The sequence below is a fragment of the Brienomyrus brachyistius genome, chromosome 23, assembly GCF_023856365.1.
Source record: "Brienomyrus brachyistius isolate T26 chromosome 23, BBRACH_0.4, whole genome shotgun sequence".
In the NCBI taxonomy this organism is placed as follows: Eukaryota; Metazoa; Chordata; class Actinopteri; order Osteoglossiformes; family Mormyridae; genus Brienomyrus; species Brienomyrus brachyistius.
Genome location: NC_064555.1, coordinates 16,921,592 through 16,938,595, shown reverse-complemented (window position 1 = coordinate 16,938,595; position 17,004 = coordinate 16,921,592). Strand labels below are relative to the sequence as shown.

Here is a 17,004-nt window from a genome sequence, read left to right as displayed (position 1 = left end):
AGTCCAACTGGGTGCTTTTCTTTCTGTCAGTAGGCATAGCTCTGAGTGTTCGATGCATTTCCACCGACCACCCTGCCCATGATTTGCTTAAAGGGAGTTGCTTATCACCGTTTCCTGGGTGTAGGGCGGTGTGTGTCAGTGTGTGTATGTGTGATTGCACTGAACACCTGTGTGTCAGTGGTGTTGGGTCTGTAAGTGCTCCATTGCTGAAGGTAGAGCACTGTAAGACACACTGCTCTGATAACCTGCAGATTCATGCTGGGTTTTAGAAGTCTGTTTTAACTGACAGGTTACAGACTTTCTTAGGCTGTTCTAATGCAATCAGCAGTCACAGGGTGGATGTTTAAAAGCTTCAGAGTACCCTCTGAAGTCCCAGCTAATCTCTCACATTTGGACTCAGACACTGAGCCTGTTGTCCAAGCATAACTGGGGCTTGTGAAAAATTAGCACATGGTGCGGAGCCTGCTTATCTAATTGTATGCTCTGAGTGGCCATGTGCTGAATCCCACCACTCCCTGACTGGTCCGGTGGTGCTCCATCCGAATCAGTATCTGGGATGGGGTGTGTGACGGTAGGTGGTGGGTCTGTCTGTTCTAGCGAGTGTGTGGAGGTTATAGGAGCTGCACACCTGCTGTGGTTTGGCTATGAGGTGCCGTTGGGAGAGACCAGCAGGGCTGACCTGCTAGTGGCACCTGTCTCTGGAGAATATCTCATGTCTGCATGCTCATGCCCTTTCTGCCTCCCCCAGGGCATCATAATCGTGACTAGTTCCAGTCTCCCCCCCCCCCCACAGTTGTGTACATTTGCTCCTGCATGTCACTCCTCTTGTAGGGCCACTCGGCCCTGACCTTGGCTCTGTTCCTCGAGGTCAGTGCCAGGGCCTGAGTAGCTGACACATTTGTGGTCTAATATTGGGTCCCCTGGGGCCTGCTGGCACTCCCTGCCTAACTTTGGACCCGCCCTGACCTCTGACCCGGGAAAATCCCCCTGGGAATCCCCAAGTCCGTGTATCACACTCTGCGACAATTGTTATATTTTAGTCTGCAAGCCAAAGAACAAAGGTTTGTGCTTCTGTTTTGTGCTTCATCTCAAGATTGACAGAAGGGTGACCAGGCCTTGAACATTTCAAACACGCTCCTCGCCAGGAACCATCAGGTCATGAAACCCTGTTTAGGGTAGTCAGAGGAATATTGGAGTATTTCAGTCTGTTTTGGATCCTCAGCTCGAAGTGGAAAGTGCTTCGTGTTTGTGGCACAATTCGCAGTCATTTCATTTTCATTTTTCGCCCTCCACCCCTTCCGGGGTATGGGCCGCCAAAGGTAGATCTCCAGAGGTTTCTGTCCTGGGCCATTCTTTCTAGTTGACTCCAGGTGTAGCCCATCCTTGTCATTTCTGCCTCGAGTCTCGTCTCCAGGTGTTTCTTGGACGGCGTCTCTTCCGCTTGCCTTGGGGGTTCCATCTGAGAGCTGTCTGGTGATGTTGGTTTGTGGTTTGCGGAGGGTATGCCCTATCCATCCCCATCTTCTCTTCAAGATTTCTGCTTCTACTGAAGGTTGGTAGGTCTTTTCCTATTCGCAGTACTGTGCACTTTTTCATCTGGCTACACTGTAACCGTTTTTCAACAAGATATCACTTTTTTCACCTGAGATAAGTACAGGTCTTGGCTAGATAGGCCACGCCCTATTCGGTTTCCGTTTAATTTTCATTGAGGTTCGCCTGTAGATCTTAGGTTTGTTCCTGCTGTGTTTGCCTGCTGTTCCTGCATCCACTGATCACTTTCCCAGGCTGCCCTGTAGCTGCTGTGTGTTTCTTTTTTTTTCCGTGTCCCATCACGTTGTTGACGGCTAGGTCTGCACTCCTCGTTACGGTGAATAAACAAATCTGGCTTGCTTTGGTTTCACTTGGCTTCAGTTTGTTCTGGGTCAGTGGCGGTAAAAGGGTCCATAGAAACGTCCAAACAAAACTTAAAGCACGCGCTCTGTTTATTTCGGCCCTGTAGAAGTGGGCGTGTCTCAGCAGCCTGAGGGCTCCAGCCTTGTGGCTCCACATCCATCTGTGTTTTGTTTCAGGTTTTAATGGTTCTCGCTTAAGGTGTGAACATCTGCAGTTGTCAGTGTGTACAGATGTGTGTGGGCGTTACTGTCTTGTGATTCCCCCGGGGGCACTCTGGGATCGTTGCGTGGGCACGGTTTGCATCTTGATGGAGGTGGCTGGACCGCGGTGTAGCTGCTGTGGTGGGGAAGAGGGTGGGGCCAGTTAGGGGCTGACCTTGCACGATGACAGTTCTGAACAGGACCAGGTGTCCAGTCCGAACCGCCTCCTGTCATGAAAGTCAGCTGAAGCTCGAGCCCCACCCCGGCTTGTCTAGTGCAGTGTTGCCCAATCCAGTCCATAAGGCCCACAGATAGGCCACATTTTTGCTGAGCTGGGAGGGAGCAAAACTGTGGACTGTCTGTGGGTCCCTGAGGACCGGACTGGGAAATGCTGGTCTAGTGTATAGCTCAGTATTGTAAATTATATACAAAATAAAATTTACGTTTGTGCTCTGGCTGCCAGCTAGCCCTGCCACTAATCAATGCACTGTGTTATTAATGTATCAGTAGGAAATTCTTCTTTTGTTGGCAGTTCATTTTGTCTGACATCTAGCTTATGGCTGTATTGAGGTTTTGGTGATAGTGTCGAGCAAATGCCACCGTTTGGCTAAAAGTAAGCCACTTGGTAGTGCTGTCCAGTGGGGATGAACAGACAGTCTATCAGGGGACCACAATCACCTTTTAGGTATCCAGAAGGAGCAGAGGACAGTGATGGGGGTGGGGGTGGGCAGGTACTGTTTTATTGGGAGGATGCTCAGTGAGAAAAGAGGTCAGCACGGTGACTGTCTCAGGGCCCAATTTCCCAGCGAACTCAGCCGGCCTCAATGCTGCTGCTGACCGCGTTCGCTTTAGCCACTATTTAAAGATAGGTTGTAGTGCTACTGATTCTACATTGACTTGTTTGTTTTTTAGTGGTGGTACTTGTGTTGCTCTATGTATTCGCAGTCGATATTTATTCATGCTGAATATGACTGTATCACTCCATAACTACGTCCATGCTAAAGCTGTAGGCCTCGGGGAAACTCCACCCTGTAACAGAGATGCTGAAGGCCGGCTCTCTGCACCATGAGGGGAATCACGAGTGGACTGGTCCTAGGACGGGCGATCAGGTGCGCTGGGCGAGTGGTGAAGGTTCACAGAGATGCCGGGCATCCTGAGGGCATTGTATGTTAGCGCTGTGCCGTTACAGGCTGTACGGATGGCGGTTGCGTCGGGAGCCACGCCCCCCCTCAGCCAACTGAAGTGTGCGAGGGCTCGATAAGCACTGTGCTCAGTATATCTCATACACAAGCTGGGTGTGGCCGCCCCACGTGGACCTCAGGAATAACAAGGCAGCAGCTTCGATGGGACCCCTGCAGCAAACCCGAGTTCTTTCCCCAGTGGAAGAACAGCGCCCCTTTTGGATTTTAGTTCCACTGCAAACTTCAGTGCTTTTTCCATATGTGACATATTGAACATAAAGGATAACACCATGCTTTTACTGATATAGTAAAATGATTCTCTTGTACCTGGAATGATGTATCCTTCCAAAACTCAGACTTGCCCCTGGTTCTGTAACTGCTGTGCGTTTTAGTGGCTCTGGGCAGCTTGCCGGCCTCTTGGGTGCAGGATGTCTTGCTCTTAAAGATGGCAAGATCATAGTGGCTGGGTGATTAGAGGCCTCGGCAGCGGCAGTACTAATTATGCAGCACTGAAGAAGACCACCTATTGTCTGATGCCGAGTTAAGACTCTTGAGTGTGGGCGAAGTCTTGGACATTGGGTCAAAACAGAGGACGAATGAGCAAGGAAAATGTCTTCACTGTAAGCAAAGAATAGATTTGACTGAAGCCGCCTTGCAGTGAAATGAAATACACTTATCAACTGGTAACTATTTCTCACAGGTCTGATCTGTTCCTCATTTCTGCAGTGTGTAGCTTTTCTCCAGCACATGGCAGCATGGTGGCTGTCTATCTGTCTGCAGTGGGCTGAGACTCGGATGTCATCCTGTGGTCATCTACTGGTCATCTTGAGTCACTGTCACCGTTACATCCTGTCACAAAGAAGTGTCTGGCGCTGTCACTTTGTCGCCAGTCGCCTCTGCCTCCCTCTCTCCTCTCACTGTCACTTCTCTTTGTCACTGTGGTTCAACTTAAATTGGAATTAGACTGTGATACTGGCTGCTGAGAATCACACATTTAACAGTGTATGATAAATCGTTAGCATAATATTCATTGACATTGATAATGAATGGGCAAATGCTAATATGAGGCTAATTTGACTCACTTCACCTTAAGGACTTGATTGTACAGGTAAAATATGACTTTTAATTGACGACATGGAAGCAGTTTCTGCCTTCCTTGGGTCTGATCGACCATCACTTCGGCTAGTTCAGTCTGGGTCCCTTGTCTAGTCGGTTGGTTCTGTCTGACTGTTCCCGGTTGTCTTTGTGACTTGGCAACTTGATCGGCTCAGCTAGTTTCTTCTGACACACGTCTTGTACTGTCCTTCATGTGACTCGGGGTCTTGGCCAGCCAGCCAGCAGCTGGTGGGTGTGGCAGTATGGTCTGCTGCTTTTCCTGCTCCCTCTGAGAGACGGCATCTTTCTTCTTTGCTTCCTTCTTACCCATGGCATGTGGACACCCCCCCCCCCCCCCCACACACACACACACACACACACACACACACACACACACACACAAAGATACCCCTTTTCCTTTTCCCGTTCCACTCGTGTGAGACAGTGGGATGACTGGTGGGGGGTAAATTTTGCAGCGCCTGTGGTCTGTTTAGAGGGGGCTGGGAGAGGGAGTGAGAGAATGTCACTGGTACAATTGCTGTTGCTTTCATTTGGTAGTCTCAGCCTCCTGCCAATGAAAGCTCATGAATTGTGGAAATGGGGAATTGGGGTGGGGGGGGGGGGGCAAGAAGCTACATGATGTGATTTGATGGGGTTAGATTAAAGCTGCCCCCAGCCCCCTACACACCCTCTTTATTCTTTCTTCTTTCGGGTGTCCAGTGCTCGAGTAACTAAAGCAATTAGCCCGACGATGTCACTCCTGGGAAATAAAGCAAGGGTGTGTGTAATAACAGTGGCGTCCCCCCTTCCCTGGATAATGTTGCTGGCCTGCAAGAGGTGCTGGCCAAGCGCACGTTCCCTGCTCGCTCAAATAAAATGTATCTGGCTGAATTTTTGGGGTGAAGGTGCATCTTTTGGGAAAGTGCTTGCGAAGGGAAGGCCTTTGTCTGCATTGTGCTGATGGTGCTGCTTCGCCAGTGCGTCAAGGCCGTGCAGCCTCTGACACACACACACACACACACACACACACACACACAGTGGACTTGTGGTGCAAGCCGGACTACACAGGAGGCCACCTTGGTCTAGGGCAGCATCTGAATCTCGTTCAAAGTGGATTACACCGTAATAGGTCCGGGGGGGCTGTACTGGACCCTGTTACCCCAGCTGCTCAGCCTGCTAGCTCCCATTTTGCTCCAGTTCCTGTTCCTGATTGTTTGGACCCTTTGGTTGCCTGTCCAGATCCCTAACGGCGTAGCAGCGGTGTAGGAGTGCCGCTCCTGTACCTTTAAGAAGGTACTGAGGCTGAGCAAAGGGGCAGCAGCTGCTGGTAGGTTTCTGCTGAGCGGCTTAACACCGTTCAGTGATACACTCAGATGGCTGCGTGCTGTAATGCGGCATGAACGGCGTGTTGGCACCTACCCTGGGTATCTACCCTGAGTACCTACCCGGACCTGAATCGGGCCCAGAACTGTAAATTATCCTGACTTAGGCATGCACCTGGGTCTGAATCAGAGTGCCGCCTGACTTGGGCCTTACCTGGGCCCAGATCTTAAAAAAGCACCTTACTTGAACCTTACCTGGGTCTGACTCAGTGGAGCCTGTAAATGGGCCTGAGCCTGGGCCTGTAAATGGGCCTCCTCCGTTCAGGCCTGCACCAAGCATTCATCAGCAGTAAATCTGCCCCCGGGCCTCAGGTCTGAGCTCAGAGCAGCAGCAGAGCTGGGTGGTGATGTGGCAGCATTAAGGACTCTTTTCCCGTGTCTTGATCATGGCATCAGACACTGTCTCCCTGGCTGTGGGGGTGTGGCCAATGCTGAAATATTGCCACGGTGACGAGAACAGCTTCAGGGCCTGTGTGTTCTGTGTGGGCTGTGTGTTCTCCCTCTGTTTATCTTTCTTTGGCTTCCCCCCCACCTAAAAATTCCTTCCTATTTTTTCCTCCTCCTGATCATCTCTTTCTGACTCTCTGCTCTCCCTTCTCTGTTATTAACCTGCCTTTGAGGGGGCCTGCCTACGACACACAAAGATGGAGGGCCCCCCTTTTCCACGCTGCCCCTTGAGCTCTTCCTTACCACGCCGTGGGACATTCAATGGAATCAGGTGCCTTGGTCCTGACATCCTAAGACCTGGCCCACCCCACTGTGTCCTCTGCCTTCCCACAGTGCCTTGCCAGTAGAAAGCTGCATTCCGGGAAATGCCTCAGTCCCTGTGGCTTGTTCTGTGGCTCGAAGCTGTGCTGTGCTAGTGTCTCTATGGTTCTTAATATGGTATTAATTCACCAGTAATTCTTACACCCAAGTGTCGTCCTGCCTCCACTCTGGAGGGCACTCCTCTGTTCTCCCCATGAGTGTCTCTGCGCTCTCCTCTCCTACCCTCCCGTCCCGGGTGCTGTTAGTCCACAGTTCAATATCCTGCTCTGATTGCTGGAGGACACCCCTGGGTCCGCTTAGCATCATGTTTGCTCAGCCTGTCAGGATTGAGCTTCTTTATGGTCTGTAGCAGTCGTCCGGCCAGTGAGCCTGTAGAATGCCGCTGCCCTTAACTGTGTCTGAGATCTGCCGGGGGGGGAGGGTGGCTGGGTGGCTGGGCGGAGCTTCCACCACCTCTTAACACCTTCTCCACACAGCTTTGGCTGGTGCTCCCTTCGTCTGGGTATGATTGGTGATGCCTGGATACTTTCTTGGGTTTTTCTGTCACTCTAAATGTGTCCTCTGAATGAGCCTTTGATATTCCGGTGTCGTGTTCCTCATGGAGGTTAACCAAAAGCACATGACCGGAAGCCCCCCCCCCCCCTCCCCCCCAAATCCAGCACACTCCTGTGGATTCTGTCTCAAGCTCATGGGTTGTATGCTAGTCGGCTTTGAGCTCCATGCTTGTGTCTATGGGCATTTGGCGCCCCCTTTCTATGACATGTGGTTTTGCATTGATATCTGTGATGCTTTGAGCATGTTCAAGGGTTTTTTTGCTGACATTTCGTGTAGGGAGATTATAAAACACCAAGATCTTATAAAACACCTGCCTTTCTCTTCCTGTTTTTTATTAAGTATTCACATGCCTCATATGTGAATTACCTTCCAAACCTGCTGGCTCACCCCCCCCCCCCCCCCCCACCCCGGCCAGAGGTCAGGGAACAGCCCCCCCTCAGCTTCCTGGAGGCCGGTACCCAGCACGTCTTCGGCCTGCTGTAGGTCGCGACCCGTATGGGATCAGATGCTGGAATTCGGTTCTGGCTTCAGTCCAAGGATGCAGAGGAAGGATGGTGGAGGCAGTGCAGGGTCACGCAGCTGTCGGCATGTCTGTGTGTGTGCATCTGTGTATATGCTTGCGTCTGTGCATGTGTCTGTGTGTGTGTCTGTGTGTGTGTAGGCGAGAGACAGAGAGCGTGACATGGAGTGAAGGAGGACTGTGTGGCGGTATTGTGCCCATTTTGGGCGGCTGTGGTGTGGGATCATCGGAGTTCATGCCCTGCTGGCGGACCAGCGGCGGGGCGGGGGGGGGGGGGGTGCTAGGGTTGTGTGAATGGAGAGAGAGGATGAGGGAGACTTCCTGTGTCTCCCACAGAGCTTATGACAGAAGCCCAGCCTCGTGTTTCTTTAAAGTGGCTTGGCACAAAACCGGTTTGGCCATTTTTCTTCCTCACGGCCCAGTCAGTCAAAAGCAGTACCAGCCCGAACCAAGCCCACATCACCGGCTCAGTCCTGGAGCAGGTTATAAACCCTCAGTTAGCTTGCTCTGGCCCTTTGATGGCTGGTGGGCATATGGTCCTGACCCTTTGAGTGTGGGGAGTATGAGGGGGGACTGAATCGACGAGTGATCAGTGAAAGCGATGGCAGTGCTGAGCAGGCTGGCCTCCTGTCTGCTTGGCTGCCCCCCCCCCCCACGCCTCTTCTTGCTTTCCCGAAATGGAGAGCTCACCCTCGTCAGCCAATCAGAATATCCGGAAGGTGGGCGTAGCCTTATGAGGGCTGCCGCTCAGTAGGGACTTCCTCTTTGTGAAATGGCCCAAGCTGGCCCAAAATGGCCCAAGCTGTGCCTGTGCGATCGCGGGGGTCATCCTGCTTCACCGCAGAGGCCGTGAGCCGTCTCACTGGAACTTTCTGCGGCTCCGCGGCATCTCTCTTCAGATTGGTGAACCCAAACAACGAACTTTAAACCCCCACAGACAGATTCTCCATATCTGAAATGCAACTTGCTGTGCCATTTTTACAATAATGGTGCAGTTCAGACAGAGAGCCCCCTGGTGTGGCTAAGGAAGGCCCCCAGCCTCGCATCAGTTTTGACTCACTGGGCTGACACAGACACACACGGCTTCATCTGGCTTCTTCCACTTGACGGAGCGTGGTTAGCAATGGTGCAGGTATGCAACACACACCCCCTGCATAGCGACTACTAGCCGAACATAGGCGCAAGAGCGGGTTGTGAATCCCCGTCAGCAGTCGATAAATACAGATATAAACACAGACGCAGTCATAGCAACGGGGGCAGGAGCATGTGGGCACCCAGACACCAGCCACCAGCGCTCACACACCACGTGGACCCAGCTGTGGGAAGCGGGTGTTCTGGGGTCACCAGCAGAGGCCAGGAGCCCCCCCCTCCCTTTGCCAGCCCTCCCACGTGCTCTCTTTTTAAAAAATTATTTACTTTATTATAATGGTGCGCAGAGCGGTCGCTAAAAATTGCAGACTTGTTTCACGGGAAAGGAATTCGATGTAAGGGTGTTGGGGTTGGGGGGGTGGCGAGAAGGAGAGGGGCTGGGACATCTGAGAGGAGGCCGGCCGGGTGCTCTGCTCAACCCCACTCTGTCAGGGGGGAAAGAAGGTTGAAGAGGAGCGAAAAGAGAGGGAGCAAAGCCTTCACAGGAGGGCAGAGCAGGATAGGAAGGATGGAGGGATACTAGTAACATGTGAGGACAAGTGGACAGATTCCCGGGGACGGACAGAGACAGACGGATGGGTCCCACTGTGGGTTTGCAGAGAGAGAGAGAGAGAGAGAGAGGAGATATCTGAGCAAATCGTGTCGTGTGGTTACCGTCATCTTCTTTTTTTTTTTTCCTTTTCAGTTTTTTTTTTTTTTTTTTTGATTTTGCCTCCTTTAATCTCTACCTGGTTTTGAGATTGAAACTAGTGGGCTGACTTCCCTGCTGTAAGAGTAAACTTGCGCGCGTGGTGAAGACAGGTCTGTACCGGTGCCACGGCCGTCATGGACGCCCCAGAGTCCATACTGTACACCCCGCTCCTTGTTATCGCCGTGCACATCCTCACGGTCGCAGGAGTGTGGCTGTATCGCCGACGGCACGCCAGACTCTCAGGTACGTGGTGTGTTGAGGAGGTCTGTGTACTGATCTGTTAAGATGGTCTGTATACATTTACCCACTTCGACCTTTACCTACTTTGACACTGCACCGGCTATGGCGGATGAATTGATTATGCATATAGATTTTTTTGAGCTGGCCCACATTTCCAGTCCTTTGTAGCCGCTTGATTGTAGCTTTTCGAGGCTGCTCTTTGTGGTCTGAGCCACACAAACTGTTTCTGCGTGGAAACATGTATATTAATATTCATAAAGAAGTATGTGGCCGAGATCGTCTACATTGTGGTTGGGTCAGAATGATCAGGCCTGCCCGCTTTTGGCTTCCAGGACGTCCTGAATCGATGACACCAATCATGTCTAATGTCAGTAACATTACAGCCAAGGTTGCTGAGTTTTAGGCTTCCAGCACCTGGTTCTCTGTGCCTGACTCATCAGTGCTTGCTGGGCCCAGTCTCTGTAGCATGCCGGGGGGGGGTCATTTCGGTTTGCTACACTGTTTCATACTGAAGTCTGTTTCGTTGGCAGTGGTGCGTCTTACAAAATGGACCTCGCAATGTCACATAAAAATATATCCCAGTTGGAGGAATTCCATCATAAAGATGACATGTGTCATGTACTGTATACACAGGCACATGGAACACATGCTTTTTTCAGCCAAACTGCCTGCAGGGGTGTCGGCACAGTGCCGTCCCAGTTCTGAGTGGAACTGGGTGGGGCCGCCCAGGGTTCCAGTGAACTTGCACATGCCGGATGGTAACAGTGTGACGGCGTCTCCTGCCGCAGCTGGAACAGGGGGTTGGCCTGGCTTTTGTTTTATTCCTGGACTGTCAGATGAATAAAATAAGGAGGCTGACGTGCTGCGGGGGCTGACGGCCTTGAGTGGAAGGCCCGGCACGCTGGGCTCTTAACTTGGAGCCCGATTGGAAAAAGAGGGAGGCCACTGGAAGGCCGAGCGTCAAGTGGATTAAGATTGATATTCCAGCCCGCATGCCACAAATCAGCACGCCATGACCGTTAATCAGCTTCCTAGTTATACACAGGTGATTATGAGCTGCTTCGCTGCTATGCTGAGACTTCCCAGGCTCTGTAATGTATGCTGTGGCAGTAGTGCTTGTCCCTCTGACGCTGTACGGGCAGAGGACAGGAGCCCCCCACTGGCCTGGAGGTCGCATTACGGCATTCTGTAATAACTGGAATGTGATTCTGGGCCAGATCTTTGGGGCCGCTCTGTGTGTGCGTGTGTGCGTGTGTGCGTGTGTGCGTGTGTGTGTGTGTGTGTGTGTGTGTGTGTGTGTTTTTGTAATTATTACCTAGTGAGAACCAGATTATTTCCCCACAATGTGTTAAGAATCTGTAACCTTTTACATTTTTTTGGTCTCCCAAGAATAACCTCAATTTCATAAAAGTCTGTGACTGCAATCAAAAAACTAAAAATACCCAAAGTCTTGTATTTTGTTTGGTTTATTACGGTTAAGGTCAAAGGTCAGGTGGGGGTTAGGGTTGTCATAGTTGGGATTAGGGTTATGCCCATAGATGCAGTTGCCTGTTGATGCAGCCAAAGGGTTTGTATGAAGCTCTCTGTGAGGAAGCTGGCTGGATCCAGCCCCCCCGGACTCGCCCTGATTTGACCCTACTTCGCAGTTTCCCTCTAAGGGGAGCCAGGCTCACACAAGCTGCTTCTGAGGGACTTTGGCTCTTAGCATTGGTTCGAGCCCTCAGCCCCTTGCTGGACAGCACTTCTCTCACCCCATCGGCATGTAAGAGCACGTGCTCCAAGCTTTCCTGAAGGCCGTCTCTGCCAGGTGGTCTGAATCCTCATCTGTTTTATTGAGGCTGGGACTGTGAATCAGCCTGCCATCCACTGAATTTCGCATACATGCTGAATTTCCACCTTTCTGGGCTATGAGGCCTTAACGTTGGCCTGGTTCTGGCGTGACCCTTTCTCAGATTAGAGTGGCCGGTTCCGCTTTCTCACTGGTTTACTGCCGGTGCCTTTTGCACAGGGAAGCTGACCTAACAACTTCACCTTGCTGGTCAGCTGACGTCATTTCCAGGTTTTGCTCTTCTGTAGACTGAGATGTTTTTGCTGCGGTAATTCAGGTTAAAGACCATGCATAAGTGTCCAGATGCTGGGACTTGAACTGGCAGTAGTCTCGGCTCTGCCATGTGTGATGCCCACTTTGGCATCCTGGCTATGATGAGCTGTCTGATGAACACACTATCTGTCCATCCATCCAGCACAGCATTATGGGAATCCTGGAGCTCATGCCTAGAAGAATAGGGCATGAGGCTGGGGACACCCTGGATGGGATGCCAGTCCATTCTAGGTCACATATGCATGCACATGCACATACACACGCAAGTGATTTACAGACACACCATTTCATAGCCGCTGCCCCAGTACCTTCCAGTTCACTAAAAATGTGCAAACCTCTTCACGGCAAGTTTACGGCAAACTGCATTATTTGGCTGCAATTTGTGCCTGTGGGCTGAGTTGGTGACAGAGAAAAGCAGCTTTGCTGCTGGTTATCATAAGCTAGTGATTAGTGCTTGGCCTAGTTAGGACATAATCGGTCAAATAGGATCAATCCCTAAACACCAGAGCTTTTGTGCAGTTATGAGCGCTTGTGCTAATATGCAGGAAATGCGAGATTGCTTCGAGGTTTACCTGCACTGTGCCTGTGTCGTGGGGCAGGTTTTAGCAGCTGGTCGACGAACTTGCTTTAAGAATCGCGTGATGATTCCGCCTAGCGCCGAAACGGCCGTTGATGAGTTACAAATTCCATCACTGGACCATGCTGGCTGGCTGGCAAGATGTCATTTTTGATGGTAAAACATGAAAAAACTCATATGTGGGTTTACTGAATGGTCAAATATGGTCTTTAGCTGACGGATTATGAATGTGGGATGTTGGTAGATGGCTACAGGTCAGCCTTCTCGGTGGACTGATTTTCTCAGATGTCCCTCATCTAACACAGTTTTCAGAGCATCGTCTTGTGGAGTATGAACTTGTGGCAGTGGGTTCAGGGAAGGCAGTCCAGGGGTCAAACGTCTGCCTCCTGGTTGGATGGTCCCCAGATCTCTGCCCCCTTTTCGGTGGATAGAACACTTTGTCTCTGTTTCCGGGCACTCAGCGGGGTTGATGACAAAGACACTGAGAGAGGATGGAGGGAGTGAAGGAGAAGGATGGAAGAGCTGTGCCAGTCTGTGGATGGTGCTTCTGATGGGGGGGTAGAGGGAGAGAGAAAGAGAGAGAGAGAGAGAGAGAGGGCATGGGGCAGTGCAGGACATGGGCATGGGCAGGGAGGAGAGAGAGCAGATTAGCCGCTAATAAGGGAGGGCAGTGTGTAAGTGTGTGTGAGAGAGTGTGTGTGCGCGCAGCTTTGCAGGTGTATTTATAGCCATCCTGTGGTGGGACGCCTTTCACACTCACGACACAGAACGGGCGGGAACACGGCAGAAAGAGGGAGAGCAGAGGAGAACCAGGGGTAGAAGAGGAGCTGAAGAGGGCCTGCGTGAGCTCACATCTGTCCCAGGACGGGGGCTGCAGAGGCAGGGCCGAAGGGGCTGCGGTGTCCGTGGACGGCGTGTGGTGGGCTGGAGCGAGGCGGGGCGGGGGTGTGCACCGCTGATGAGGTCACGGCGCTAATCCTCTTGCGTAGCCTACTGAGGTGCAGCTCGTGCACGACGGGTATTCCTGGCTACTGCTTCCTAAGGCGATGCTAGTCCTCGTTCTGGGGGACCCTGTCAGTGTTCGCTGACCCATCTGTTTGGGCCGTACTACGCATGAGGGCTGCGTTTGGAATTCGGCAGAGGTCGCAGAGCACTGTGCTGCTCTATCACTGCTCGATACCCTTTTTAGTCTCGGCATGGGTGAATGAAGACAGGACTGGACACGATCAGAGGCTGGAATCCAGTTGGCTTTGGTAAACGTGACCCCACCCCCCTGCTCCCCACACTCCCTCTGTACGGTTTTTTTTCCACTGTGTCTCAGACCCTGTGAGCTGCTTTCGTTAATCCTGCTGCTGGGAAAGGGACCCTACTTCCCGGGACTCAGAATCCCTACACAGCATCGCCAGTCATAAACACATTTTGCTTTCACTTTCATTCCATCCTTTGAGCCACAGGAAGGCAAGCAGGACGCGGGCACTAGTAATTATCATCTGATCCTCTTGACTGCTTCATTCTGGATCTGGATTGACACTGGCCCCTCTGGGCCCACAGCATCTCCAAGCAGCAGCCTGTGTCACGGCGTCTCATGGCTGAATCCGACACCGCATGGATGCCCTGTTCACGGACAGCCATGTGATTCTGGCCGCTGGCCGCTCTGCTACTTTGGTCTTTAGACTTTTGGCCTTGATCTGAGGACTCGAGTGCTTAACATAGACGGCCTGCAATGGCTCCTTTTACTACCGGGCTTTTTGGGGAGACTCCCAGCATTCGTCATCTGACTTCCTGGCGTTCCTTTTCCAGGTCCCCTTTTCCCTCCCAGCCGGCCTGGACACCTGATCTCACCTTTGACCTGCTTTCGTACAACCGGGAGTGACTCTCGCCACTCTGAGAGTCTGATCTTTGGATGGGGAGAAGCACAAACAGGGCATTCTCTGACTGTCATTGAGGTGGCAAGAAGGAGCACGAGGGGAGAGGGGAGAGGGGGCGGGTCTTAGTTAGTGGGAGGATCCTAGCTTTGACGCACATGTGTGACTGAGGAGCTGGTAGGGGGGGTGTGGTGGGCGGTCCTGAACGGTAGCGGAGGGCAAAAGCGAGTCAGAAGACGAGAGTGAGTGAGAGAGACGCGATCTGTGATCTGCTAGCTGGGGGGGGTGGGGGGTTGGGGGTTATTCAGCCGCCCAGCCTGAGTCTGAGCGGCAGGTGTGCAGAGACGCCGCGGAGCTACTTCCTGCCTACAGGGGGTGTGCACGCGCCTGCGCGTTGGCAACGCGAACCAGCTGGGCCTTCTGGTATCAACCAAACCCGGCCTTCCCATAGCTCCCTGGGCTTTTCTGGGGGCAGACAGACCACAGTAAGGCGAGTAAGAGAGAGGGGGCAACGAATCCGGGGCCAGGATGTGGCCGATGTACTATAACCAGAGCAGCCTCAGCGTCCACCTGCAGAGCCGCATGTGCTGCGCAGGTCAGTGCGCCTCTCTCTGTTTCGGAGTGTCTGTGCAATTTGTGTCTGCTCTAGCTGTGTCTGTGTCTGAATTTGCGGGTGTGTCTTCAGCTGCCCTCAGCTGTTTAGGGGACAGTTGTAAGTGCATCTGTCAGAATATCATATTTGCCGTGATTTAGAAGCTGGCTCTAGTGTTACAGCAGCTGAACGCCAAGCAGACTGCCTGTGTGAGGAGATGGTGCGGCGTAACCACGAGTGCGGTCCGTTTCTCCCATGATGCACCATGCACGCGTTTCTCCCATGATGCACCATGCACCACGGATTGGGAAACATGTCCGGAGGGGTGGTTTTTGGAGGCCCTTACAGTTTGTGTATTCTGCGTTTTGCCCGAAGTGTCACTTTCTCTTACCCAGGTTGGGTGGCCACTTCCTGTAATGTCATCGTGGTTAAGGAAGTGGCTTTATGATGAAGAGTCCGGGTGCGGGTTATGCTGCAGGGGTCCAGACATTAGGCCCCTTGCAGTGCAGGTCTGCTCGTGAGTAAATAGCTACTGCTGCACGTGGCGTGAGAAGCTTAGAGTAAGGTGTGAGGCGTGATCCTCAGCCCGGCTGCGGAAACTGGGCCGAGCGGATGGCAGCGCTTCCCGTGGCTTGCGTGACATGCCGGCGTGCGTATCACTGCCCTGCGTAGCTGCGCGTGCCAACCAGAGGAAGTGAAACGTGTTACCTCTCCCACGTGCTCCGCCATTGTGTAGCCGTCGTCAAGGCTACCATGTCAACAACAAGCAGGCCCGTGGGAGAGGGTCTTACTGGAACAGGGGAGCTGTGACAGTGCTGTTGGGAGGCAGAGTATTTATAAAAAAAAATAAAAATAAAGGCCCTGTTTCACTTGGTCTATTTTGGGTTTTTACCTCACCCCCCAAGCATGATGATGCAGGCTTGTCTGAGAACTGCGTCCTGTCGGGAACAACCTGCCTTCTTTAAATTTCACTTAGCACCATGTTTGTGATGACAAGGCATGGGACCAGTGTGAGCATAATGGCACAGCTCCCCCTACCTGTTAGGAGGTTTGCTTGCGTTGTGTGAATTTGGTTAGTACTGATAGAAGAAGTATGGCAGGTAGTCTCACGCACTCACTAAATGAAATGTATCTAGACTCCTAATGGTAAAACGGATGACTCATAAAGAATGACTTTTAATTAGAGGTTTAGTGATATTGCTGAGCTGTAGGAAAACATGCCTTTGACAAGTGGAGACTTCATTAGGTGAAAGCTAATGCATGGATTTATGAGCCCTGTGGGGTGGAGGTGATTCTGTGTGCCAGGTCTCAGCAGATGCTGCTAAAAGCAGCAGCTATGAAGAGACAACTCTGTCGGGAGTGCAGGGCTGCCGATGATGCAGGCTGGACACTCGCTCGGGGGCTCCCTGTGTTTCCCTTTATATGAATAACCTTCCTCTCTCTTTTTTTGCACAGATGAACGGGACAGAGTACAGAAGAAAACCTTCACAAAATGGGTCAACAAACACCTGATCAAGGTACACCGAGGAGCTGCTTTGTCTTTCCACAAGTTCCTTTCATGCACTCTGTATCTGTGGCTCAGTGTGTCTGTAGTACGGTCTGCTTCCTCTTTATGTGCTCTGTGTCTGTGGCTCAGTGTGTCTGTAGTACCCTCTGCTTCCTTCCATGTGCTCTGTATCTGTGGCTCAGTGTGTCTATAGTACGGTCTGCTTCCTTTCATGTGCTCTGTATCTGTGTCTCAGTGTGTCTGTAGTACTGTCTGCTTCCTTTTTATGTGCTCTGTGTCTGTGGCTCAGTGTGTCTGTTGTATGGTCTGCTTCCTTTTTATGTGCTCTGTGTCTGTGGCTCAGTGTGTCTGTAGTACGATCTGCTTCCTTTCATGTGCTCTGTATCTGTGGCTCAGTGTGTCTGTAGTACGGTCTGCTTCCTTTCATGTGCCCTGTATCTGTGGCTCAGTGTGTCTGTAGTACGGTCTGCTTCCTTTCATGTGCTCTGTATCTGTGGCTCAGTGTGTCTGTAGTACGGTCTGCTTCCTTTCATGTGCTCCGTATCTGTGGCTCAGTGTGTCTGTAGTACTGTCTGCGTCCTTTCATATGCTCTGTATCCGTGGCTCAGTGTCCCTGTAGTACTGTTTGCTTCCTTTCATGAGTTCTGTGTCTGTGGCTCATCGTGACTGTAGAGCGACCTGCTTGCCG

General features: G+C 51.9%; 1 protein-coding gene across 1 annotated transcript in view; it reads left to right on the top strand.

The window, feature by feature from the left end:
- macf1a (microtubule actin crosslinking factor 1a) overlaps window positions 1-17,004 on the top strand; it is a 145,494-nt gene that overhangs the window by 32,025 nt on the left and 96,465 nt on the right. Inside the window, 1 exon segment of the mRNA XM_048993682.1 lies at window positions 16,265-16,326. Coding sequence (XP_048849639.1) covers window positions 16,265-16,326 — 62 coding nt within the window.